Here is a 27,507-nt window from a genome sequence, read left to right as displayed (position 1 = left end):
ACAATACAGCCATTAAGACATTACACAATTTCTTATGGCAATGAACAGACAATAAACCAAATACTTAGAAAGCTTCTACTTCTTTCTTATACTCTGCTTATGATGAACTTTGTCATATTGAAATCAGTTCAAAAAGGCAATTGGTATAAGGTTATCCAAATAAACCTTTTGTCCACTAGTATCAGATGAATTGCTTCCCAAAACTGTAGTTAGCCATAGTTTTCTACATATCAACAACTTGTGTACTTGCAGCCTGTCTGATCATTTGGAGACAATTACAAATCCAAATGAAGACAATCTTGACAACAATGGAATTGATTTCAAAGAATCCAAAGGAGAAAATCAGCATGGATTAATTGATATAGCTGATGAACACCATCATTTTTATGATCACTTTCTCTTATCAGGTCTGATTCATTCACTCCATCTGTCTTATTAGTCCAGGGACAACTGGTAGTCAAACACACGTGGGAATATGGCCACAACAGTGCCAGGCTGGGTGAGGAAGGCAGATTTTCTACAATGGACATTACTAATCCAGAGAGGTTTTTAATAACAATTCAATAGCTTCCTGATTAACATAACTTACATTACTGCAATTAACTTATTAAACTGAATTAACAGTTCCCCAAGTCTTTGGAGGGTGGAGACACATCTCTGCCAAAGGAGATGTAAGGCGCTATTTCCCTCTGCTAGCTTTGGTCACCTTGGATAAGGTGTGGCACCTGCTTGGACCCCAATAAGGGTCATGTGAAGCCATGGGAACAGGTGCTAGATGGTCGTACGAGTAGCTGGAGCATATCACATGTCCTAGTTATGCGAACGCTGACGCCATGCAGGCAATATCTGAAGAATATTGATAATGGCTGAGGTCACCCGTCTTGTAAAGACACTGCTCAGAAGGCGGCAATGGCAAACCCTTCTGTCGAAAAATTTGCCACAAACAACCATAGTTACGGAAAGACCATGATCACCTATGTCAGACAACCCCAATAAGTGGACCGCGGGCCAAGTACGGACCCCAAGAACCAAATGTCTGGACCGCGCCGACCCATTGGCACTTACGTGAACGCACCTGTCATAAAGCGCGCACTGCTCTAGTTTATTTTAACCTCATCCCACACCGTACACTTGACCTGCGTGCTCTCTACGGTCCTCGACTAGACAGCAGCACGCACCAGCTACTCGCCTGTCATCTAAGAAGTGAATCTGTCATCTAAGTGAATTGTAAGTCACGGATCCTAAACCAAGAACAACATGGCCCGCACGAAAAAGCCCAAAGTCAACCAGGAAAACCGTCAGTTCAAATCTGACTGGACTGATCAGTTTTGTTTCATTTTACCAGACCATGTCAATGCTAAACCGACATACTTAATATGCATGCAGTGCGTAGCTGTCTGCAAATCAGAAAATCTAAAGCCGCACTTCAACACTATGCATGCTGCCAGTTTTAATTCCAACTACCCTGCAAAATCAGATCAACAGAAACAAAAAGCTGCAAATATGATATCATACAAGCACTCTGTTTCTACTATCTGTAAGTCAACAACTGCACAAGAGGGCGCAACAGCTGCATCATTGCATGCGTCATGGAATCTTGCCAAAGCTAAGAAGCCATTTGCTGATGCCGAGTTGATTAAAACGTGTGCAATTGATATGGTTGGCAAAGTTTTAAGTCATGATGAGAAAACCAAGGAAACGGTTGTGGAGCTATTAAAGACGGTGTCATTGTCAGCTAACACGGCAACAAGAAGAGTAGAAGTTTTAGCAGAGGAGTGTTTTTCCAATCTACTCACTGATTTGGTGAAAGCAGAAGCCATATCACTAGCCATAGACTTGTCCTGTGACCGAACAGATATGGAAGAGCTATCTGTGTTCACAAGATTTTTTGATGGGAAGACCTTTCGGGAAGAGCTACCTTGTTTGCTTCCTCTGCCTGGGCACACAACTGGGGGAAATAATTTTTACCAAATTGACACAGTTCCTTGAGAAGAATGTGAGCAAAATTGTGTCCATTGTCACCGATGGGGCTCCGTCGATGGTGGGACAACACAAGGGCTTGGTACGCAGGTTTGCCGCTGTTAACCCAGCACTCTTGGCATTTCATTGCATTATTCACAAATCAGTGTTGTGCGCTAAACTGTGTGGGGAAATGAAAGAGGCGATGGATACTATGACGAGACTGGTAAATTTCGTTCGTGAGAGTTCTGGTCTGCAACATCGCCTTTTCAGAGTATTGCTGGAGGAAATGTCAGTGGAACACAAAGATCCTTTGCTGCATAATGATGTTCGCTGGCTGAGCAAAGGCTGTATGTTGGAGAGGGTGTGCGACCTGCGCGATCAGCCTGTGTCATTTTTATCCAGCCTGCAGAGCCAAAAAGCCCAAGGATTTAAGAGGTTTTTAAAGTGACAACAAGGTGATGGCACATGTTCTTTTACTGTGTGACATCATGTCTCATCTAAATCAACTTGATCTGCAATTACAAGGCAACAACCACACTGTTGTGGGCATGTACGAGTCGATTGAAGCTTTCCGGTCAAAGCTGAACCTTTTGGAGAGAGACATTCACGGAAGAAAGTTGTACTTTCCACGTCTGCTGGAGCATTGCGAGAAGAATGAAATGCGGGAGGATCGAGTGATGAAGGATTTCGTGACGAGCCTGGCAGAAAACTTCAGGGAACGATTTGAAAGCTCCCCTAAACTCTCAGGTGACATGCTCCTCTTCCATTCTCCATTTTGGCTGATGGCCAGTGGACTGCAGAGGCCAAAAGGCTGGTGCCTTCCATAGATGAGGCAACTCTTCAGATGGAGGTCTTGGAAATGGGAACATCTGATTTGCTCAAAGCACAACACAAGGACATTGGGGTGAGTGACTTTTGGATCAACGTGGTTCCCCAAGCTCAATTCAAAAACACGAGAGCTATTGCAATGGTCCTACTTACACTGTTCCCCTCCACGTGCATCGTTTTCCTCAATGAACACTATCAAGAACCAGGACGGAAACAGACTCTCCAATGCACATCTTGGCCAGTGCCTTAGGATTGCCACAACAGAGTACAGGCCCGACATCAGAAGGATTGCCTCATTCTGTCGCTGTCACTTCTCTCACTGATTTATTTTTGTCCATTTGTCAATCTTATTGTGGTATAATAACAATAATACTGACAACTTCAACTTCATACTTCAAATGCTACATAGCTTAATTAAAAAGAACAAATAGATCAAATGAGAGAACAGAAACAGTGGAAAAAGCAGTACTACTAAAACTTTGTGTGGATGAGAAGTGGTGAAGACTACCATGTTTAGCGTGAGTGTATGTGTGTGTGTATTTTAAGTGCCAGGTGAGTTCTCAATGTGACAGCTGACAGTTGTGATAGCTAGAATCATAATTATAAGGTTGGTTTTGGACTTATTTTGCTTCAAGAGTGCATTTTTTTTCTTGTGTGACCCACACACAGGCTTTGAGAATCCCAGGCCTAAGTTATTACTACTACCACTACTACTACTAATAATAATGGTAATAGCAGCAACAACATCTGCCCATAAAACAACTTACTGGCGCAATGAAAAAAACCCTGGATGTTTTGGCCCTTGACTTGGCATGCTTGACATAATTTGGCCCTTGTGGAAAACTAATTGGGGAACCCTTACCTATGTCATACAACATGGCACATAATGAACAAACAAATATCTTTGGATCAATAATTTAGGCCTCTGGACATTAGTGCAGTAACATAATAATGCAAAATATAATTGTATTTTTAAGAAAGATTAAATGCTTAAAATTGACAGGTTATTACTTAATTAAAAATACACAATTTTAATTGAAGAAAGCGTGAACTAATTTACAATGCAATGGCTGTAATTGAGCCATAATCCAACTTCACATTTTTGCACAAGAGCCAACCAGCTGTCCTTGGCAATTTCCATATTTCAAGTCAAGTCAAGACACTTTTTATTGTCATTTCAACCATAACTACTGGTACAGTACACAGTAAAACGAGACAGCGTTTTTCAGGACCATGGTGCTACATGAAACAATACAAAAACTACACTGAACTACGTAAAACAACACAAAAACTACACTACACTACAGACCATCTACAAGGAAAAAAGGTAAGAGTAAACTTGCTCAGCCTGCCTTACTATTACACTACTTCAAATACAGAGTATCCAACATAAATGAGTTACAGGAGCAGTGAGACAGCAGCTCCAATTGCTGTACTGCCATGCTGCCCTCTAGGGGTTCTGGTGAGAATGTTGCTTGTAATGTAAATAAAGTGAAGAGCACAGAGTAACTCACGTAAAAGTTGCTGGTGAACGCAGCAGGCCTGGCAGCATCTCTAGGAAGAGGTACAGTCGATGTTTCGGGCCAAGACCCTTCATCAGGACTAACTACAAGTTTTTTTGTAGGACCAGGCAGTCTAGCAAGACTTACATTTTACTGCTCGTTTAATTGGCCTTGAAAGTGGTGAGTGAGTAAGGTGATGAGTAAGTGACATATCTTTTGGAATATGGAAAGGAGGGAAGGCATCTCTGGTGGTGACTTTCACCCTGGAGATCAAAGACATGGTAGAAGATTATCCATTAAACACGGAAGCTAGTAAGTAGAAGCTGAAGATGAGAGGAAGTCTTTCATGATTTGCTGGGTTGGGAAAAGGATGAGTGCAAGTACAGCAATAGACAAATTGAGGATCCTGTTACCTACCATGGAGTGGCATATTTGGAAAAATAACATGAAAAGAAATGAGAGAATCTGGGAAGATGGATTTAAATCCCTCACCAGCAGCATAATGGGAGGAAGTGCAATATAGCTTGGGTTTTCAACTCATTGGATTTGGTTCCATTGCCAATATCATGAAAAAGAATATTTTTTAAAGTGCTGAAAATCTTTAAACATAACAATGGATGCAATACTCTCCACTTCTCTAGATAAGTACAGTACTAATAACTCTCAAGATGCTTGACACTATGCAGTGCAAAGCAGCCCACTTGGTTGGCACCCTTCTACCAATCAACATTAATTTCCTCCAACACTAGCACACATTGCACACCACCTATAAAGTGCATACCGTGAACAACGTTTTCTACAATCAAGCACAAGGACAGAAAATGCATAGGACTTGTAGGTTCCCCTCCAAGTGACACACTATCCTAACTTGGAAATAAGTTATCAGTCTTTTGTTGTCTCTGTGTCTATTTCTTGGAACTTCTATCAGCAAAAGAATAGCAGGTCATCACTAGCTTCAAGAACAATTAGACGAGTAATAAAGGCCACCCTTGCCAGCAACTGCCTGGTCCCCTCAGAAATTAAAATAATATACTTAGTTATAGAATACTCATTTGAGCTTTGTTTATTTTTAAATTCTGTATTACATTTAGTTTCCTTATCTAGATCACCAATATTCTTCTGGAAAAGAAATCTTCCACCTTCTCTCTTCTGGTCTTACATTAATGTGATTGACTCAACAGACACCTGAAATGACTTCACAACCCACACAGTAGTGTCCATTTAATGCAAGACAATAAACATTGACTTTTCGACCAATACAAAACATAGCAAACAATGCATATGAATTCACAGCTCCTGCATATAGGTAATAAATTCTCACATACCAGTTACACAATGTTAAATACGCCACACTGATAACTCAACACTTGGAATCTTTTAAAAAAAATCCAAGGTTGAAATCAACTGATAAACGAACCCCATTCAGATCCTGTTGTTCATACTTTTATACCCTTCCACCCCGAAGAGGTCTAAGCAGATTTGTTGGTGTCCTTGTTGCTTCAAATTTATAAAAGGTATTTCAGGAATAGCTTTGAACTCACATGAGCATTGATTGTTAATAGTAAAAAGCAAACACAAAATATCTCAATTACATCCAAAGTAATAAACACCTTGTGAATAGAAATAAATTGTCCAAATTTCGTTCACATAGTTAATGATCATTGCCAAAGACACAAGAAATGTGCACATCATTTTTGCTGAGATAAACATCAGATAAGAATAGGCTTTGCACAGAGGAGCTTTGAATATACTTTGGTGTCAACAACTGCTAAACACTAAGCAATAACCATGTTAATGTACAAGAGGTATGTTGCAACATTACATACTAAAAAAAGCTGGGTAAGGCTACTAACTTTGAAATCAAACAGAACCAGTAGATTTTCAAATGGTCCGTTTACAATCTTGGAACCATCACAGGAAAAACTTGGGTTGAAACAAGTCTGAAACGAACTGTTTGTTCAGCATGTGATTTCTACTTTACACAGAGCTTAAGAAACATTTTCAATTAAAAAGTTGATAGAAGTGCGCTAAATATTTGCTGTGTGAAACAGAAGTGAAGTATAAACTACTGGACTTCTTTTAAAATTAGTCAGATAAAGAATAATTTAATATTCAGCATTACAGTATACTTTTGATGGCTGAATTATACACTATGTGACATTATTGCTTTGCATAGTCTCATATGAATTCAAAAGAATGTACCCCAAAGGCTGAATTGCCATCACAAGGCAAAAAAGCTACTCACCATCAAAATACTATCCTCTAAAAGCTGACACCTCAAACAGTTTTATAAAAGCTGCAATGTAACTGTAAGAAAGCCCCCTTAATCAAATAATTAATATTCTAACAAAATAAACTAGAATGGATCGCAAGCCATGGTGTTCCTATTCTACTCATTTTCAAATTCTTTAAACAATGCTCCATTATTTTTTTAGAAGATGAAACAGAAAAAAATTGACTGACAGTTAACTTGTATCCAAATACAAACTCTTTTACCTAGCTGTCACAAAATTCAAGATTCTATACCACTAGAATGATTCATAGAACTATGAGCCAATCTGCTTTGATTATAAAGGTAAAATCACATCAGTTTGTAAAGCATGGACATATAACACTTATTCTAAATGTTATTGGCTCAGGATGATCCCAGGACTTGAAACTACTATAATCACAAAAGGCCATGCAGTAACGGTCAATATGCTCAATAACTGTTGCTTGTGCATGCTTCTAGGTTTATTAAATAAAGTAATCTCACCAGTGCCTCCCAACTGTTGAATGGCCGGAGTTCAAAGATCTTCTGAGCTTTTTTCAAAGAACACTGAGGTATGAGAGTAAGCTCATCTACTGTAGCATCTTGCAGGAAACTGATAATTTTAGTCCGATATTCATCTTCCACTTCTTCACCTCCACTACTGTAGTCTTCATCAAGCGAACTCTCACCACCTGAAGCAATGGACGTGACGTCTTCAGAATCACTACTTTCCCTCCGAATTATTCTGCTACCTTTTTGTCCTTTGTCGTGTTTTTTACTTTTAACATTCTGTTCTTTTCTTGCTTCAGTTTCTTTCAGTTGAACTGATCTCTCTTTTGGCTGTGTTTTAAGATTTGAAATGGCGTCTTTTCCGTTTATGGTTTCAGGTTCTGGCACACAAGGCACCTCATCTATTTGCATAAAGAAATACATTTCAGTTTGAATGGTTATTGTAGAGGGAAAGTCTAAGTGAAAATGAAATGTCACCTCCAAATTTTTAAAAAAACTCTTCATTTGAAGTACTGTCTTAAGGTAAGCCAAGATAAAAATGTCAATATTATTCCACGATTAAGCTGACAAGAACAAAGCTTTTATTAAAATATAGAGATTAAACAAGAGGAAGAGGAGGCCATTTTCCTCTTTAGGTTGTACTATCATTTATTATAACAATGACTGATCGCCCACTTCAGTGCCCTGTTGCAGCCTTCTTCTCATATTCCTTGTATATTTTAATGCTGAAGGGATCATCTCCTAAAGTAAATGTTTTGACATGGCCTCCACTGCCGTCTGTGATACTGAATTTAGCAGATTCAACCACCTCTGGTTGAATTACTCCCTGTCTGCTCTCAATCACATACCTCAATTCCTGATGCTATCACCACTAGTTCTGCACTGTTCCATCATTAAAAACATCCTCCCTGTATCTAGTCAGTCACACTAGTAAAACTTTATAGGTTAATGAGATCCCTTCCCATTCTTCAGTGAATATATGTCTAATCAACCCACTCTCTTCTTGTACATTAGCCCTGCTGCACTAGGTACATGGCAAGAGCACCCTTCCTCTGACAGGGAAACAAGAACTCCAGATGCGGTCTCACCAAAGAACTGAACAGATGACCAATCTTTGTAATTAAAAATCATATCAATATACTTTGATTATACTTTATAGTGCACCTACTTTATGCCATTTCCAGTGGATACGGCAAACCCAATTCCCCAAAATTGCTCAAAAATTAGAGACAGTCTGAAGCTGTCAAAGCTGATTAGGACTTTTCTTCATTGCTATTTTACCAAAATAATTTACCACCATGAAAGGCAAAGTCACTCAAGTTCAAATTTTCTTTCTAATTTAAATATATGACCACAGAGCATAATTGAGTACCACGATAGTTTAGTGATCAGTGCTACACTATCGCAGCTCGGAGCATTCTGGAGTTCAATTCTGGCTCCGTTCTGTAACGAGCCTCTGTACGTCTTCCCCATGGAATGTGTAGGATTTCTCCGGGTCCTCTGGTTTCTTCCCACAGTCCAAAGACATACTGGGTAGTTAATTGATCATTGTAAATTGTCCTGTGACTAGGTTAGCGATAATCAGGTTTGTTATTGGCTGCTGGGGTACAGTAGCTCGAAGGGCCACTCTACGCTGGGATGGAGGGAAGGTGGAAGGCATGAATGGATGTATAAACTAATAATTATATGAATATATAAAAGTAATTCTGAAAAAATCCTGAATAAATTAGAACTTAATAGTTAATTTCTACCTTATAATACCTGCTTTCAACTGCTATGGAATGTTGTGCACTTGATGTAATTTCTCCTCAAAGTAATTTTTGAGGAAAATGTACTCCATCTTGGATGATCTTGAAGCACGAACTCACCTGAGCACAGCATACTGTAATTTAACTGCTTGAAAGTGTAGAAGAAAATATTCTACATTTGCATAATTTCACTCAAGTCCTATTTTCGAAAAACCTTTCAGCTGACTTTAAATAAAAGAACAAAAATAGAGCTAACCTGAATCTTGATTGGCAAACACCTGCAAAGCTTCTAAGGCCTCCCAATAGGACCAGTCATGTTCTTTCAAAACTTCTCTAAGCTCCTAATAAAGAAAGAATGAATTGCAGAGGCAACAATTATAAAATGAAGCATATTCTGAAGCTACATTCAATTATGCTTATGCAACTATGTAGATTGTGATGACCAATTTCTCTCACAATGTATTTGAGGGTATTGCATAGTTACAGTGCAATAACACTTAGGTTAACAGTGTACCAGAAACACCAATACTACAGCTATTTGGTATCCATATTTAAATAACAAGCATGTTTTAGAATGGACCATGCGTAAAATTATTCATTAGCATTGTTTGAGGCCTTATTCCATTTTTGGAATATAAATTCTGTAAGTTATTAATTACGGAAAGATAAGTACTTCTGATTTTTTATTATTTTATATTTAAGTAATTATTTCCTCTCTCGGCCCAATAACCACACACAGGTCTCAAGGACTGAAAGTGATTGAAGCACAAATAAAAATAAATATATTTACTCTGTGACTAAATTGCCTTACTGGTATGAATAAAATCAAACAGAGAAATCAATGAAATAAAATTTTCAGTGTCAACCATATTTCAGATGATGTGTAAAATGGGACTCCTAATTTAGATTTTTGTAATCTAATTTTCTCCTGAAAGTGATTTGAAGGAAGTCTGCAATAGGATTTGGTCTAAAGTATTCAAAATGACACAACATGGCAAATGATCACTATTCCCAGAGCAGATAAAAATAGGAAGCGTTGAAAGGACTCTCAAATCTGTCTATATACAAGGAAGCAAACTAGAAAAAGAATATCTACAAATATCAAAACATAATCTAATGCAAGTGTTTTTACTCTATTTAACTGCATAACTCACTGCTGTTCCTAACATTCCATATGGCTGTCATTCAAAAATACACAATTTTTTCATACAATTGTATTAAAACCAATTAAGAGATGTGCAAAGTAATAACAAATGACATCAACTCTTCCATCGTGGAAATATAACACAAGAGTGGTTCATAGAAAATTTGAAATTGAAATCTTGCCCATGTGTTGAATACAAAAACAGAAAAATGTCTTTAAGACATAATAACCTACTCAGACAAAATTTATTTTACAAATCCTTCTAGCAATTGAAGGATTACTTTTGGTTTCAGAGCACCATAAAGCTGACAGCAGCTGCACAACTTGCCCAAATGCACAATAAACATGGTCAGTGTCAGCTCCCCATTTTATCCAGGAAGTCATTGCAAGTTTTCACAGAATCACAGAATTGTAAAGCACAACAACTTGCCCTTCAGTCACCTCTTCCAGCTGACCGTGCCTCCTCTTCTTCCACAATGTGGCTACTCTCATCGATATTCATGGCATTAGGTTGGAGACTACACATCATGATCCGTCTAGGTAGCCTCCAACCTAATTGCATGAATATTGATTTCTCCTTCCGGTAATTTATTTTCTTTTTTCCACCTCTTCTATTCCCCAATCTGTCTTCTTATGTCTTCTCCTTACCTGCCTATCACCTTCCCCTTGGGCCCCTCCTCCCTCCTTTTCTCCCATGGTCCACTTTCCTCTCCTGTCAGACTCCTTTTCTCCAGCCCTATACCTTTCTTTCCCTCCTGGCTTCACTCATCACCTCCCTTCCTGCTTCCTTTTTATTCTGGCGTCTTCCCCCTTTCTTCTGGACCTGAAGGGCCTCAGCCCAAAACCCTGATTGTTTGTTCCTGATCTGCCGCGTTCCTCCAGTATTTTGTGTGTATTACCCGAGTCCATAAATAATGTCCTTTGCTCTCTGCTCTGTACCCTGCCTATTAATGCTACACTGCCTGGTACCCTTACTCAGACATATATACAATTTGATCCATATATACATTCACTATCAATATAAAAAAAAATAATGTACAGGCAAAAGAAATACGTGTAATTTGTCTGTCACCTTAGGTGAAAAATTTGTTTCACAATGACTATACACCTTGGCCTTTCTCAGTTTCCTCTTGTTTTGATGACATAGATATGGCTGCATTCAATTCTCACACACAGGGAGACGGAGGACCAAAAACCAATAACATGGAATGGAATCTACTGTCAGTGTGAACTTCTGTCAACTTCATCAGCAATGCATTGTAAACTCCTTTCAAATCATCTGCAAGCTAGGCATTTCAATAAAACAGATATGTCCCCCATCACCTTAAAACTGATCTGCTGCTCACAACTGTTGTGATCTAATAACATCTTGCGACACATGAAGTTTTTGTGTAAAGTCAACAGAATTGCAAATCAATTCAGTTCTAACCTGTAGTTCACTTTGAAGAATAAGATCGTGCATAATAGGAATTCACACAAAACTGCAAAAACTGATTTCACAAGAAGTTATTAAAACAACCATCTCAGTCTTTCAGTCTATTTCTGACTAGGTATGCAACCCAATCAACTATGTTTGAAATAGTTCAAATATATCCCTTAAAAGTAAATAATGCTTACAATAATTTTTGGAAGAAGTTAACTTACCTCTTTATCTAAATCTGGAAACTTATTGTGAAGCTTTCTCAATAGAGAGTCTTTTCTTTCATAATCTTCTATGGAGTCTTGTGACGCGAGCTAAATTAAATGGAAAGACATTACACATATCGTTCCTTAAGTATCAAAACTGGACATGTTAATATAATCATGGTTCTGAGACACACAAAACTATCTATATTCTTACTTTATTCCTGCATAGCAACATCTCCAATGTTTACAGATTCATTTAAACACTCAAGTGCAACATTACTCTTTATCCCAAAAAGCAATCACAACTTTTCTCTCTCTCCAGTAGCCTTAATTCTGCGCGTGGGAATGAGTATTAGTAGATGATCAAAATTTTAAACTGCTACAGAAGAACAGCAATAAGAACCACCTAAATTTCAGAAGGGAACATTTCTTAGTACAGGTCGACCTTCTATAATCCGGCACCATTGGGACCTGAGGAGTGCCGGATTAGTGTAAATGATGAATTACAGAAGGATCACATTAAGCAATAGCTAACCACCTCATCATACGTTTAAAATATCAAAGGATTCAAAGGTTCATTTAATGTCAGAGAAATGTATACAATATACATCCTGAAATGCCTTTTTTCCCCGCAAATATCTACGAAAACAGAGGAGTGCCCCAAAGAATGAACGACAGTTAAATGTTAGAACCCCTAAGTTCCCCCCCGTTCCCCTCCCTCCCACTACCAGCACTCAAGCGTGAGCTAAGCGATAGCAAAGACACAGACTTGCAGTTACCCCAAAGACAACATTGTTCACCCGATAGTTCGACATGCTGCAGGCTCTCTCTCTCTCTCTCTCTCCCCTAATAAGGGAGAAAGTGGTGACTCATGTAAATCAGTACAAGTTAGATAATAATGAAACAGAAATATTAAATGAGTAGCAAGTGGAATTTTAATAAAGTAATATACTGTACAGGCACAGATAAAATAAAGAGTACAGGTAAATATACAGGAATTAATTTATACAGAACAGTTGAGCTTCTGCTTCTAAAGTGAGACGTTTAATATATCTTCAGGCAGAGTTACATGTCTTCAAGTGTGGACTTCTGCAAAAGCAGAAGTAGGAAAAAGGAGGTCTTCTAGACGCCACATTTCATGCGACTGCCAGGCGGCCGGGGATTCGGTGCTGGGCTCTTCCCTCTTAAATTCCGCAGGTCACCACGTCTGATCTAAGGTCGCAGGCAGAAGAGAACGGAGCACCGGTCGGGCAATGGTGGAGGGCAATGCGTGACTGCCGGCAGGTGGACCGACCCAGTGCGCGCCAGCTCCCCCGCTGCTGGGGGGTGAGACGGGTGGGTACCAGCGGCTGCGCCTCACGCAAATGATATTAATAAATGCAGGAGAACAAGCAGGAATCGCCTTGTCTATGCTTACAAGAGCACGCCAACACGTGAACAGATCTAGTGCAACCAAAACAATGTGCAGCAGATTGGTACGGTGGCCCGGAAAATTTGAAATTACAGTTGCACGGAAAATCTGAAATCAGTGCGGATTATCGAAGGAACCGGATTACAGGTAGTTGGATTAGTGAAGGTCGACCTGTAGTGTGATATTTTTGTATAATCAGGAGTCTTAAAATTAAAAACATCTCAGCGGTTAGAACAGCTGATACCAGTGGTGTAATCCAAAGAAGCTAATGATGTAGATAAACTGAAGAATGTTAGTAAAATGAACCATCAATCCAATTTCTCATCACATGATATTCAGGGGACTATTGACAGTATATGTATATATACTGAGTGTCAGCTATGATGTCAAAATTTAAGAAAATTGGTAAACGTTCTTCTTTTCAATAACTATGACATTGTAAAACCATAATCTTTACCACACTCTTAATGCCTGACCTTGCTGGATTTGGATCTCATTAATATTCACAGCAATGGTAATTGGTCAAATGGTAAATAGCAGGCATTCTTATAATTCTGCACTTTGGGGAAGAAAAACTGGGCCAAGGTCAGGGTCAAGTTGTGCTATTACTGGAGGAATACTATGATATAAACTCTTATCCCTTCCTCTTGATAACTTCTAGACTATAGATATTGAAGTGTTGTCATTAGATTGCTGAAAACTGTTAGGAAATGGCTTTGCAGCTGCTTACTAAACTCATTCCTCAGGAAGATAAACAAAGGCAGGTGAAAGAATTCTTTCTTCACTAAGGAAAAAATTAATGTTTTGCAGTTTAGGGCTTCTTTCTAAACCAAAACACACAAATAAAACTAAGCTGGTGTATACAACTCAGAATACAGACTATGAAAAAATTGCCCAGCAGGGCGTAAAGGCCAGAAACATCTTAAAAATTGCCACAGTAATTTTAGAAATGTATCACAACTTTTACACGGACAATATTTTGATTTCTCCTGAGCCTACTTAATATAGTTAAAATATCCAAACAGATGTTGGGGGAGGGGGTAAGAATCACATTTTTAATGGCAATATGTACCTTCAAATCTTCCCAAATTAAGATTCCCAAATTACTTTAAACAGTGTTTTATGTGTTTAAGTTAATACTTATTTTAACATTATTGTAACAATGAGAAAATAGAGCACACCATTATTAATGGACAAAACTTGCACATTCTCTGGCATCATCATATCTAAAAATATAGAAATTAGTAAATTGTCAATAGTGACATGCTGCTTCTTCACAGGTTCCAAAGCTGCTCCTTTTTTGTGTGTGCAATGAAGTATTTCACTGTCCAAACCCTGAAAACCTAATGCTCTATTGAATGAAAATTAATTGACTTTTAAAAGTTATGATTAACCTTGAGCAATTTTTAAATGCGTGGAGAATTATTCACTCAAAAATGATTTTTTTAAAAAGTTGATTATTTCAACTATTTAATTCTTACAATTACTTCCCAATCTTTATTGTACTTTCTCCAAACTGACTTCTTTTTAAGTCAAGCTTTTTACTTCCTTACAGTGAAAATTCTTTAATCTGTTTGGTTGATCAATCAATGACAATCCAACTCTGTTGTCTGCCACAGATTCAGTATAATACACCCAGTCTTCAGGTCAAATTGAGATACAGAAGCCCGTATCTGTTCAATCCAAGGGCAACATTTTCTCAGTAAAGAGGCATGTATTACCTCTTTACCACTGACCACATTGGCAACAAAATCCATTGCCTCATATCCTCCAGATGGAATGAGTAACTTATATGGGATTATTTGTTGGTTTAAAAAACATTGCATGGAAAACAGTGTCAGATTGCAAACAGGCTTGACAAATTGAATTTATTCATAATCTTAACTTCAGCGATAAATCAATATCTTCAGCTAACTTTAAAATAAAGGGTACTCGTCAATATTGCAATAACAATGCAGAGATGGTATTTGAATCTCAGACACCATTTCCCAAACCACAACAACACACACACAATGCTGGAGAAACTCAGCAAATCAGACAGCATCTATGGAAATAAATGAACAGTAGATGTTTCAAACTGAGACTCTTAATCAGGACTGGAAAGGAAGGGGAAAGACATCAGAATAAAACGGTAGTGGGCGGGGGGGACAGCGGAAGGAGGACAAACTAGCAGGTGATAGGTGAAGCCGGGGGGTGGAGAAGAGGGAAGCAAAGGACCAATTAGATCGCTCTATACTGTAACATTCATATAATTCATTTCAATCTAGTCAAAACAGAGCTGGTTAAACCAGAAACTTTCAAAGATTACATCCCTACTGCTGAAGCAGCCCAAATAAATAACACAGAACTATCTGACAACCTGGCATGGAAGAGAGTGTTTAGAAATTAACTCTTTGGTAGTTCCTTATTAACTTTGTTATCCATAGTCTCCCAGCCAAACGTAACAGATTCATAATGTTACTTGGTCTTATATATTACTTGCAAAAACTCCTGGTGATGCCATGGTTTTATAATGGCATTTAAAGCAAACAAAAAAAACTCGCACAACAAAAGATAAACATTACAGTTTAAGTCATTTATTCAGAATATGCACAAATCTGTATATAGCCAGAGTTTAAGAAAACTTCCAAGCCAGCAGTAAATTAGGAAATTCCAGACAAGGTGTTGGCTACAACAATTTACAAAATACATTAAAGTTGCTGGTGAATGCAGCAGGCCAGGCAGCATCTCTAGGAAGAGGTACAGTCGACGTTTCAGGCCCAGACCCCTCGTCAAGACTAACTGAAGGAAGAGTTAGTAAGAGATTTGAAAGTGGGAGGGGGAGGGGGAGATCCAAAATGAAAGGAGAAGACAGGAGGGGGAGGGACGGAGCCAAGAGCTGGACAGGTGATTGGCAAAGGGGATATGAGAGGATCATGGGACAGGAGGCCCGGGGAGAAAGACAAGACAAGTGGGGGGGGGGGACCCACAGGATGGGCAAGGGGTATAGTCAGAGGGACAGAGGGAGAAAAAGGAGAGTGAGAGAAAGAATGTGTGTATAAAAATAAATAACGGATGGGGTACGAGGGGGAGGTGGGGCATTAGTGGAAGTTAGAGAAGTCAATGTTCATGCCATCAGGTTGGAGGCTACCCAGACGGAATATAAGATGTTGTTCCTCCAACCTGAGTGTGGCTTCATCTTTACAGTAGAGGAGGCCGTGGATAGACATGTCAGAATGGGAATGGGATGTGGAATTAAAATGTGTGGCCACTGGGAGATCCTGCTTTCTCTGGCGGACAGAGCGTAGGTGTTCAGCAAAGGTCTCCCAGTCTGCGTCAGGTCTCGGGCAACACCTTATATTCCGCCCAGGTAGCCTCCAACCTGATGGCATGAACATTGACTTCTCTAACTTCTGCTAATGCCCCACCTCCCCCTTGTACCCCATTTATTTTTATACACACATTCTTTCTCTCACTCTCCTTTTTCTCCCTCTGTCCCTCTGACTATACCCCTTGCTCATCCTCTGGGCTCCCCCCTCCCTTGTCTTTCTCCCTGGGCCTCTTGTCCCCTGATCCTCTCATATCCCCTTTGCCAATCACCTGTCCAGCTCTTGGCTCCATCCCTCCCCCTCCTGTCTTCTCCTATCATCTTGGATCTCCCCCTCCCCCTTTCAAATCTCTAATTCTTCCTTCAGTTAGTCCTGACGAAGGGTCTCGGCCTGAAACGTCGACTGTACCTCTTCCTAGAGGTGCTGCCTGGCCTGCTGCGTTCACCAGCAACTTTGATATGTGTTGCTTGAATTTCCAGCATCTGCAGAATTCCCGTTTACAATTTACAAAATACCTGGTATCTCCTGCATAAGTAGTTATGAACGCTGAGGCACTCCATCTTTAGCACTGGCAGTAGGATATAGCTTAATTAGTTTTATAATCCTCATTTAAATATTTTGCTGAACATTTGCAAATGTAAATAAAATTTAGGAAATAATTTAGGTAGTTCTAATTGAAAACCTACTCGATTAGGTTTCTTCTTCTTTGTGGTGATGGAAATGGGGAGATCATCACTTTCGTCAGAGCTGTTATTCTGGAATGCTTCAAGTTTCCTTTTCCGAGGAGTGGCTGAAAAGATAAAGACAAGCTTTCAAGTTGCTCCTTGTTCATTATCTGTCCATAGATTATCATATATTTTATGCTAATGGGTGAATGCAAAACCAAGAACAAGTAATAATTTTTAGATATATTTTGAAGGACCCCTTTTATAGCTCATTTCTTAAAAGTACACAAGGCACAGTGGTGAGCACCTTCTTTGATTTGCAGTTTTTAAAAGGACCACTCCCATCATTGGCATTCTCTTCTCTAGGCCTCCTATTGGGCAGACAATCCAAAAGCCTAAAAGATCACACCACCTAGCTCAAGGAGAGCTTCCACCCCAATGTTTTAAAACCAATGAACAGACATCTTGTACAACATAATGGACTCTTAATCTCACAATCTACCTTTGACGTGACCTTGCATGCCTCCGTAACTGTGACACTATATACTGCATTCTGTAACTATTTTGTGCTCAATGTCCTGATGCGATGAAATAATCCATATGCATTGCCTGCAAAACAACATTTTTCACTGTACGTTGGTTCATGTGGCAATAATAAACCAATTTAATTTACCAACACTAAAGTTACTAAGTTTAATAAAACTGGTATGCAGAACACCGATCCTCAAGAACAAAAGGTGGTGGATACAGCCCAGTCAACCACACAAAAGGCCTTCACTACCACTGAGCACATCTCTAAGGAGTAATGACATAGAAAGCAACATTCTCATCAAGGACCCTCACCACCCAGGCCATGCTCTCTTCTCACAGTTGCCACCGAGAAAGAGGTACAGGAGCCTTAGATTCGACTCCACTAGTCTAAGGAACAGTTATTTCCCCACAACCATTGGGCTCCTGAACCATTGTGGATAATTTCACTCACAATACTGAACTAATCAGTAAACACAAGCCATGGATTCACTTTCAAGGACTCTATTCAGTATTATTTATTTATTTTTGTGTATTCACACAGTTTGTCTTCTTCTGCACATTGGCTGAATGTCACAGTGTGCAGTTTTACATTGATTCTATTGTATTTCTTTGTTCAACTGTAAATGCCTGCAAGAAAATGAATCTCAGGGTAGTACATGGTTACATACACATACTTCAATAACAACTTTAAACTAGCTCAATAGTTTTAATTTTGATCAACTGTGAAGGTCTATACATCCCTTTAATGCAAAGTGACCATTACACTACTGAGTAATTGTCTTTAAAAACACCATTTTTAAAAATTATAAAAATACCATCTAGGTTTTGTAGAGAATCAGCAACTGGGGTTTCATTCAGTATCTAATATTTTTGAGGAAATAGGAGGGCAGAAGCAACATGCAGAATGAAGACAAATCGTCCCTACATTATACTTGTTATCAGTTACAAAATATATACAGTATTAAGACAATAGTTTACAAGTTCAGTTTACAATGGCCAGATCATTTCAGGAAGGTGTCAACAAATTTTGACATCATACACACTATGGGAATGAAAAAGAGTGTAAACATGAAAACATAACAAAATGTTAAAACTTTACCAACAGGATGGTACTTTCTTGTCATGGTAAAAGTTCAGCCTTTTTTTCAATGAACAGTAAAACTGCAATTAAGAGCAAAATGTATACATCCTATAGGTGAGAAAAGATGGAATTTTTTTGAGAGTCCCATATGTGATACAATTTCAAAACAGTGGCATACTTCATTGGTGCAGATGGAAGTCCTCATCACTAAATGAAGAGAAAAATATCTTTCCCTGAACAAAAGAAAATCTGCAGATGCTGGAAATCAACATGCAAAATGCTGGAGGAACTCAGCAGGTTTTATGGCCTACTGTGTTCCTCCAGCATTTTGTGTGTATTACTTTTATTTCTCTTTTATGTAAACATGTGTATATACTATAGTGTTTGTACATTCTATTTTATTTTAATATATAGCTACAGTAAAAGGTTCATCAAGATAAGCTTAAGAATTTATCAGTTTAGACTGGGAAGTTAACTAGTATGTTAACTGAAGGAAGAACACAGCGCCTTGTAAAACTATTCGGCCCCCAATCCTTTGTTCACAAAAATGAGTATTACAACCAGGGATTTTCATCAATTTAATTGAGAATTTTCATTTGTGAATCACATGCTCCTTTTTCACAGTAGAGCCCAAAAACAGAAAATTATAAAGAATGAAATACTAAGAAATCAAAACCTGAAATGTCAGCAGTTCAAAAGTATTCATCCCTCTTTGCTCAGTACTTAGTTGAACCACCTCTTGCAGGTACTACAGATAGTAGTCTCTTTGGATAAATCTCTAATAGCTTTACACAACATGATGGATCAAGATTTGTCCATTCCATTCAAAATTCCCCAAGCTGTGCCAAGTTAGTTAGGGGGTGGTGGTGGACAGCAATCTTGAGGTCTTGCCAGAGATCAGAATCAGAATTGTTTAATATCACCAAAATACAACATATGCAATAAATTTGTTAACTAAGCGGCAGCAGTATAATGCAATACATGATAAATATAGAAAAGTACATAAAACTATATATATTTATTTAATCCCTCCCTCCCCCCCCCTTTTCATGCTGGACTACACTAAGCTCAGATGTGCCTTTGAGATGGTCATGCACCCTTCCCCAGATTTGTGCTTCCCGATTATCCTTTCCCTGACTTGTCTTGAATGCTTTTTTTTGTCTTCATTTTGATTTGGTCTGTTGAAAATTTACCATATTGTTCGACCTTTCAGACAGAGGGGTATTTATTGTTATGAATTCACTGAAAACAGGTGATGCTCTAATTTTCTACATCATCAAATCAGGTGAGTTGGTAAAATAATATAGTATATTGCATCTGAGGAAAGTTAGAAACCATAGAAAAACTACAGCACAGAAACAGGCCTTTTGGCCCTTTTTGGCTGTGCCGAACCATTTTCTGCCTAGTCCCACTGACCTGCACACATAGAAACCATAGAAAAACTACAGCACAGAAACAGGCAAAGCTAGTGTAGAAATTACAAAGGAGATTAATGTTTTCAGCTTCACAAACTTGGTTTTAATTTTTTAGTAACTTATTGCCAGACTTTGAAATTTTCCTTTTGATTTGACATGATGCACAATGTTTTGTAGATTAGCTCAAAAATCCTACTTCAATACATTTTAAATTTAGAAACTGAGAAAGTAAAATGTGACAATAGTTGTGGGGACTGAATACTTTTTCAAGGCTCTGTATCTTAAATGTGATCATGCTGAGAAGTTACAAAATAATGGTTGCAATTTACATTGGATGCTTACTTATGAAGTATTCAAATTCCCGTCCTTCAAAAACTCAAACTTTTTAGCATTCACTCAATTACAGTTAGTCATCAACAAGCAGCCTGTTTTTTGATCTTGTATTGATCAGAAAGCTGGAAACTCAATTCAATACCTGGTCAGTGTAATGGTATAAGACTATTTTTTGTTATCAGAGTTGAACTGTGACTGAGCAATTGCCCACATCATCAATATTTTTAAACTTTGCAGTCTCAGAAAGTATAGATTTCATCACTTCCAAAGTTTAATGAAAAAAGTGACAATAATAAACCAGAAACTGTACAACAGAAAAGTCCCAGACAAATCACAGCAATATCAACCAAGATCTGATACACAGCCACATAAGGAAATAAAAATTGTAGAAGATGAGCAATTGCTCAAGTACATCCTGTTCTCAAAGGACAGGGAAAATCCAATATGACTACTACCCAATTAATTTGCACCCTAATACAGGTGTCCCCCGCTTTTCGAACATTCGCTCTATGAAACCTTGCTGTTACAAAAGACCTACATTAGTTCCCTGTTTTCGCTAACAGAAGGTGTTTTCACTGTTACGAAAAAAGGCAGCGCACGATAAAGGCAGCGCGCTCCCCGAGCAGCCAAGCTCCTCCCCCAGAACTGCATTCTAGCCAGCATTGCTTAAACACATGCCTGTGAGCAGCCATTAGCAAGATGAGTTCTAAGGTATTGGAAAAGCCTGAAAGAGCTCATAAGGGTGTTACACTTAGCTTAAAACTAGACATAATTAAGCTCTTTGATCATGGTGAACGAAGTACGGACAAAGTGAGTTTGGCTTGTGGAAGTTGACGAAGATGATGTTCAAGATGTTTTGGCATCCCATGACCAAGAACTGATAGATGAAGAGCTGGTGCAACTGGAAGAGGAAAGGGTAACAATCGAAACCGAATGCAGCAGCGAACGGACCGGAAGTGAAGTCATCCAGGAACTGAATGTGAAGTAACTGTGTGAGATTTTCGCTGCAATTATTGCAGAAAAGTACAACTTTAATTTTGAAAGAGTACGTAGGTTTAGGGCATATTTGCAAGATGGTTTGAGTGCTTACAAAGAACTGTGTGATAGAAAAACGCACGAGGCTAGCAGTCAAGCACACTGTCATTTTTCAAGCCTTCCACATCAGCCACAGCAGACGATGAACCTCGACCTTCGACATCAGGCAGGCAGACATAGAAGAAGATGACTTGCCTGCCCTGATGGAAACAGACGATGATGAGATGACACCCCAGTGTCCCACCACCCCAACCCCCGGACCGATACATTGCCGCGGAGAATGCAGCGGTAGCCAGGACGCACCCAGCACACCTTTAAGAAAAAAGCTGAAATAAACAAGCTAATTAATTAGGTAATGTCGGCCCAGATCAGAGGCGATTGCACAAAAAAAAAAGGTTGTTGGAATTCAATCATCCTAAACTCAGGACATTGTCAATGAGCTTCTTTGCATTGTAAGGTCAGAAGTGGGGATATTTGCTGATTGCTCAAATTGGCTACAGGTGCCTGTGCTGTAACTGTCCTGCAACTGTTTGGTAAGAATAACTATACTATAACCTTTGATGTAACTGATGCTCTCAACCCTTTCTTAATATCATATAGGGTAAATCAAACAGGCTGAAGTAATGTTGTGATCAGATTCAGGATTCAAGATTCAAAAAACTTTATTGTCATTCTAACCGTACATCAGCTCTGCAGGGCAGAATGAGACAGCGTTTCTCAGGAGCAGTGCAATCATAACATAACGAACGCAACACTAAGTAATAAACATAACAATAAATAGTAAATCACAACAGCCATATGTCAGTTAAAATCAAGTTATAAGTGTCCAGTGCAAGTTAAAAACGTCCAAAGCAGAGTCAGGTAGAGCAGCTATTTTGCAGTCTGACTGCCTGTGGGAGGAAGCCGTTTAGTAGCCTTGTGGTTTTAGTTTTGAAGCTCCTGTAACGTTTGCCTGATGGCAGAATAACAAACAGTTCATCAAGGTGGTGTGAGGTGTCTTTAATGGTTGACTTGAACCAAACCTGACATTCAATTGCGCTACGTCTTCACTCCTAACAGAGCACTTTTTTTGTTCTTCATTCCATAACATAGTCAGTACAGTTCAGCACAGCAACATAACCAGCTGGCCTAGCTTAATTCTTGTGATGATATAAATATGATCAGAACCAGGCACTGCTGGGTCTCATCAGACCAAGTGAGTTATCCAGACTCTAAGCCGAAGGCTGCATTCTATGGTAGTGGTGATCTCACTTGCCACACTATCAGGTTATTACCTACAGTCATCAGGCTCCTGAACTAGCGTGGATAACTTCACCACTACTCTGAACTGATTCTACAACCTATAAACTCACTTTCAAGAACTCTTTCCAACTCATGCTCTCAATTTTCTTTGCATAATCTGTCTTCTTTTGCACACTGGTTGTTTGTCAGTCTTTGTGGGCTTATATATCATTTTGCATAAAATTCTATTGTATTTCTTTTTTCCTGTAAATGCCTGCAAGAAAATGAATCTCAAGGCAGAATATGGTAACATATATGTACCTTGATAAATTTTACTTTGAACTTTGCCATGGTTGGATAGAGATCATCTGAACAGTCATAATTCCTGTATTCTTAAGGTGCCCTAATTACATAATGAAGGCTCCATTCTGAAATCTGGCTCATTTTAAGCCAATGGAACAGAATTTTAGAAGTGAAGTACAACATGCACAACTTTTACAGTGACCTATTTAGGCCACGTGACAAGAGGACAAACTATTTTTATTCCTATTGTGCAAACAATTTAAAATGTGTCCCTCACACGTATGGGGAAAAAAAAAGCTGACTTTAATACAGACTGGTAGTACACCTAATAAACAGAAAAGTACTCTAATGCCAAACTCTGGGCCTTATCCACACATTTGACCCATGTAATCCACTATTTAAATTGCGTAACAAGATTTCTACCTAAACTCATTACATCCTTTTAGAGCTCATGGATAAACTTTCTCTGCAATAAACTACTTAAATTCCTCAGTGCTATAATACATTCAGGAGTTTATCTTCAAGTCTAAACAATTTACTTAAATAGGACCAGCAAAAAATATTCACTGCCCACATTAAGGATGTTCTTTCCAAAAGGTAAAGGAACCAAGAATTATTTGGAAAATCTGGGTCATGCATGCTAGACTAAAAAACTTGCACTTCAAACAGAGATTTTTGCTTAGCAGGGGAAAGGACAGGTGGGTGGAGCTGAGTCCACGGCCAGATCAGCCATGATCTTATTGAATGTCGGAACAAGCTTAATGTGCCAGATGGTCTACTCCTATTTCTTATGCTGTTATGTACAACAAAACAGAACCTTTATGATATTTCAGGAGGAGTTCAGTTTAGTAGCAAGTTTACCATTTCCAGATTTTAGTCGCTGTCCTAATTATATTATGGTGTACCTCGGCACAACAACAGAAATAGCTGCTTACCCCCCAAACCAACTAAAGGAAAACAGAAGCAAAAATGAGGACTTTACTCCTTCATCTCCTTTAATAAAAGCTTTCGGAGTATGCTTAATACAATTGTTTCCTGTTAATTCAAAAGAAAGTCTTTTTTTTAATATGGAACAAGGCTCACAACCCCTTAGCGTGAAGGCATACTACATAGTATTTCCGTCACTGCTACTACAACTAAGTTTAATGGAGAACGACTGCCAGTACATTCATATAAAATGTAATGAAACACAACGAACACACCAAGTTAAACTTGCCTATTTTTTCAGTTAGTCCTTGTCAATACATACATCTACAAAAGCAAACTAGCTCTTTAAATGAACTCTACAGATGTAAATTTACATCTGTAGTAGCTAAAGCAGCTGTCATTTGGCACATGCTCTTTTAAAGTTTGTAAAAGTGGACATGTTACAGCAATGCATGAACATGCTTAATGCTGATCACTATACATACAACAGGTCAATATTTTGTACTTTTAAATTTAACATATTACAGATTATAAAGCCACATTAAAGTTTGTTTTGGCAAGATGTTATTTACTATTTGCTGTAATTTTGTTAAGAGATCAAATTCATTACCTTTACTCTCTGAATGAGACAAAGGAGGGCAATAGTTTCAAAATATATTGCACAACGTTCAATATTTGACAAAGTTAACCGATAGAAATTCTTTCAACTTTTAAGATCTTCAGACAATGGAGTTATAAAAGACATTAATCACATAGCACTAATTCAATTTCCACAGCTTGAAAGCAGGCTGTTCTTTTGAAGTAGAAGTTAACTATTTTAATTTGAAAGTCTTCTAATGAATATAATCAAAATAACAAACTAGAACACTCTCAACCTTACATGGTTTCTACATCGGCAAGACTGATTTTGCACAGAATGTCAAAAAAAGAATCCAGTGCAGGACAGGAAGTCAGATGCACCAAACTTTAATGTCTGTTCAAAGTAATTTGAGTTATGTCAAGCACACAACCGGCAGTTGCATATTTAATTCCTAGCTGCTAGTCAGCTCTATTTAGTCCATATTTTATGGCATAGATTCAAACCAAATCACCTTTTTTGTATATTTTATTAATACATTCTATTTTAATCTATAAAAAGTGGCCTTACCTTCTTTAAATAAGATTAATCCTGAAGCGATAGCTCCATCTAATGTACTTGTTGATTCAATTACCTTAGTGAGGAGGAAAATAAGAGGGAGAGGTTAAAAATCTACCTTGCTGAAAACAGTGTATTCATTGTAATTTAATTCTAATTAATTTTAAACAGATTTAATCTTGAGACCGTCTCTTAATCCCCATGTTTATGCCGCAAGGAATAGAACCATTCATACTTTGAAGGACCTAAAATTGATAACAGATCCATACTGAGTGAGATAATTTCTGTAGGGCTCAGTCAACTTCTGGATTTCTTATTCTGGTCCAACCCTACTAGAATTGATTACATAATCAGAATTAAACAAATCCAGGATTCAAAAATTGATCTTAGTAATGTGTAAAGACTGGAACGTAATTTAAAAGTAATTCTTGCTCAAATGTCCTTCAGGGAAAGAAGTTTACTATTCTTTCCCACTCTGGTTATCTCAACACCCAATCAATGTGATTGGCTTTACTACTTCCTCAGTTCAGGGAGGATTAAGATGCATAACAAATAGAAGGATTTCCAGTGATGCCCAAATCCAATGAACAAATAAATAGAAGAACACAATATTCAGAAGATTAGTGTTTGGGTTGTGGTATTCTTCACGGTTGAGCAAATATTGACATTTAACCAGAAATGCTCATGCTCTTAATATCGATCACCTCAGGTACCTCCCTTAAACTGTCTATGGAACCATGTCTGACTGAGTTAATCATATCAAAAGGAAAATGGCAAACAAAATGAGAAAATCGAAACTCTAAATTAATAAAGTAAAAATTGTATTATTTTACATTGCTTTCCCATCATTATTCATTTTGTGATTTATAGTACTTTTATGTCTTTGCTTTGTACTGCCGCTTTCATGTCACAAGGCAGTTAATAATCCTGATTCTAATTCTCAATTAAAATGTTTAATAACTTTACCAACCATAATTTGTCACTGCCTCTGCTGGCTAAAACAATTTATTTTGCCTTCTTTGTGAAATAAGACAAGCTTTAGATTAATTAGAGCTTGCCTTTATATGTCCATGATAAACAAACCCTATTTCCATGCAATTTTTTATCAAGTAAATCATGAAGACATCACAAGTTTTAAGGAATAAACTTTGATGTGTAGAAGGTTACACTAGCTACAATGTCACAGTTCCCTCCAACTCAGACTCCTGGTGCTTCCCCATACCGGTCTCCTAGCTCCCAACTTAATTCTTCCTGCAGTAAGGAATAAAAATATTAGGCAATATCTTCCTGCCTTACTGAAGACCAGCACATCAGCCTAGAGAACTGGAGCTACTGTCAGCTGATCTGTGGAATTGTATCTCAGCTAGAAGGAGCAATTCAAAATAGAATAGATTTTTTTTTTGTCCAAGAGACTCATAATCCATCCACTGCGGAGATGAGTTCCACTACATGCAGTTCCTTACTGAACAATAATCAGCAGAGAGGAAGTGGAGATGGCAGAAAATCTAAGGTCTAGTCGGCAAAGCAAGGAATTGGGACATGACAGATTTGGTTTAAATCCTTAAGCTGGTATGATCAGCTGCCTTCTCTCCTGCCATGCTTTCCAAGAGCACTCCCTCCATGTAACCTCTCAGCACTCAGAGGCAAAATGTTTTAACTTTGCACCACTTAAAAATATCTGCCTTTCATTTTTATTGAAAGTCCAAATCTATTTTAAATTGTTAGTATTTGGAACACTATGATTTTCTATTGCAAAATTTAAAATATGTACCAGCTCTCATACTTGCATGTATTTTCTTTTTGCAGAAATGTTAACTTTACCAGTAACATCTTAATATACTGATTGCTTGCAAAGATCTATCACTTCATACTCCTCTATAATGACTACACCCACCATACCTCTCATTTATCAACCAATGCTCTCCCCACACTTTCCAAGTGCAAGTTTGCTAAGATTTCCCCCCCATTCTTTGGACCATGGATTCATAGCATGGCTTGCATCTAGTTATAACAAGAATACAGTGGCACTGTTATGAAAAACGCTTTTCTGGGTCACCTTGGGGGTAGTTAATATTCAGTTATGGGGCTGCAATCATGTACTCACCCAAATGTGTCACTGTATCCTCAAATTATCAGAACCAGACGATGGCTGTTAATATCTCAGTAACTTAGTTTTAAACCCTGCCCTTCTCTCCACAGACTAGAGAAATATTTTTATTGCTACAGAAAATTACCTCCTATGCTTGTGTTGACTAATCCTTCATTTAAGTTCATCCCTTTAGCAATTCTAAAATAGTGACATTCCAGGTTTCATCATATCATGCTGTACCACAAAACTTGAAATTAAAAAAAGTGCTATTTCCATGTGATTGAATATCAATCTGTGAAAATTACTTTCTCTTTCAATCACTTTTGCCTTCTATTATTCTATGAAAATGGTTATTCTCTCCATACAAGCACATGCAAGATAGTAACCTCTCAGACTGGCTGCTCTACATATTATAAAGGAAGCTGGACCTGTCTTGATTGCACTTTGTTAAACCAGCAAACCTCTGGATAACAAGCTGCTTT

General features: G+C 38.2%; 1 protein-coding gene across 2 annotated transcripts in view; it reads right to left on the bottom strand.

Moving 5' to 3' along the window:
* The window catches only part of LOC140196737 (SWI/SNF-related matrix-associated actin-dependent regulator of chromatin subfamily A containing DEAD/H box 1-like), an 82,741-nt gene that overhangs the window by 38,121 nt on the left and 17,113 nt on the right, over positions 1–27,507 (bottom strand). For both annotated transcript variants that reach the window (XM_072256436.1, XM_072256438.1), the window contains exons 4-8: positions 24,949–25,012; positions 16,977–17,080; positions 11,590–11,679; positions 9,058–9,142; positions 7,048–7,454 (exon numbers count right to left, since the gene is read on the bottom strand). In XM_072256436.1, coding sequence (XP_072112537.1) covers positions 7,048–7,454; positions 9,058–9,142; positions 11,590–11,679; positions 16,977–17,080; positions 24,949–25,012 — 750 coding nt within the window. The remainder of the gene's footprint in view (positions 1–7,047; positions 7,455–9,057; positions 9,143–11,589; positions 11,680–16,976; positions 17,081–24,948; positions 25,013–27,507) is intronic.

Source organism: Mobula birostris, chromosome 4 (assembly GCF_030028105.1).
Source record: "Mobula birostris isolate sMobBir1 chromosome 4, sMobBir1.hap1, whole genome shotgun sequence".
NCBI classification, from domain to species: domain Eukaryota; kingdom Metazoa; phylum Chordata; class Chondrichthyes; order Myliobatiformes; family Myliobatidae; genus Mobula; species Mobula birostris.
Note: the sequence above shows the minus strand (reverse complement) of the source record. Positions and strands in the feature narration are given on the sequence as shown.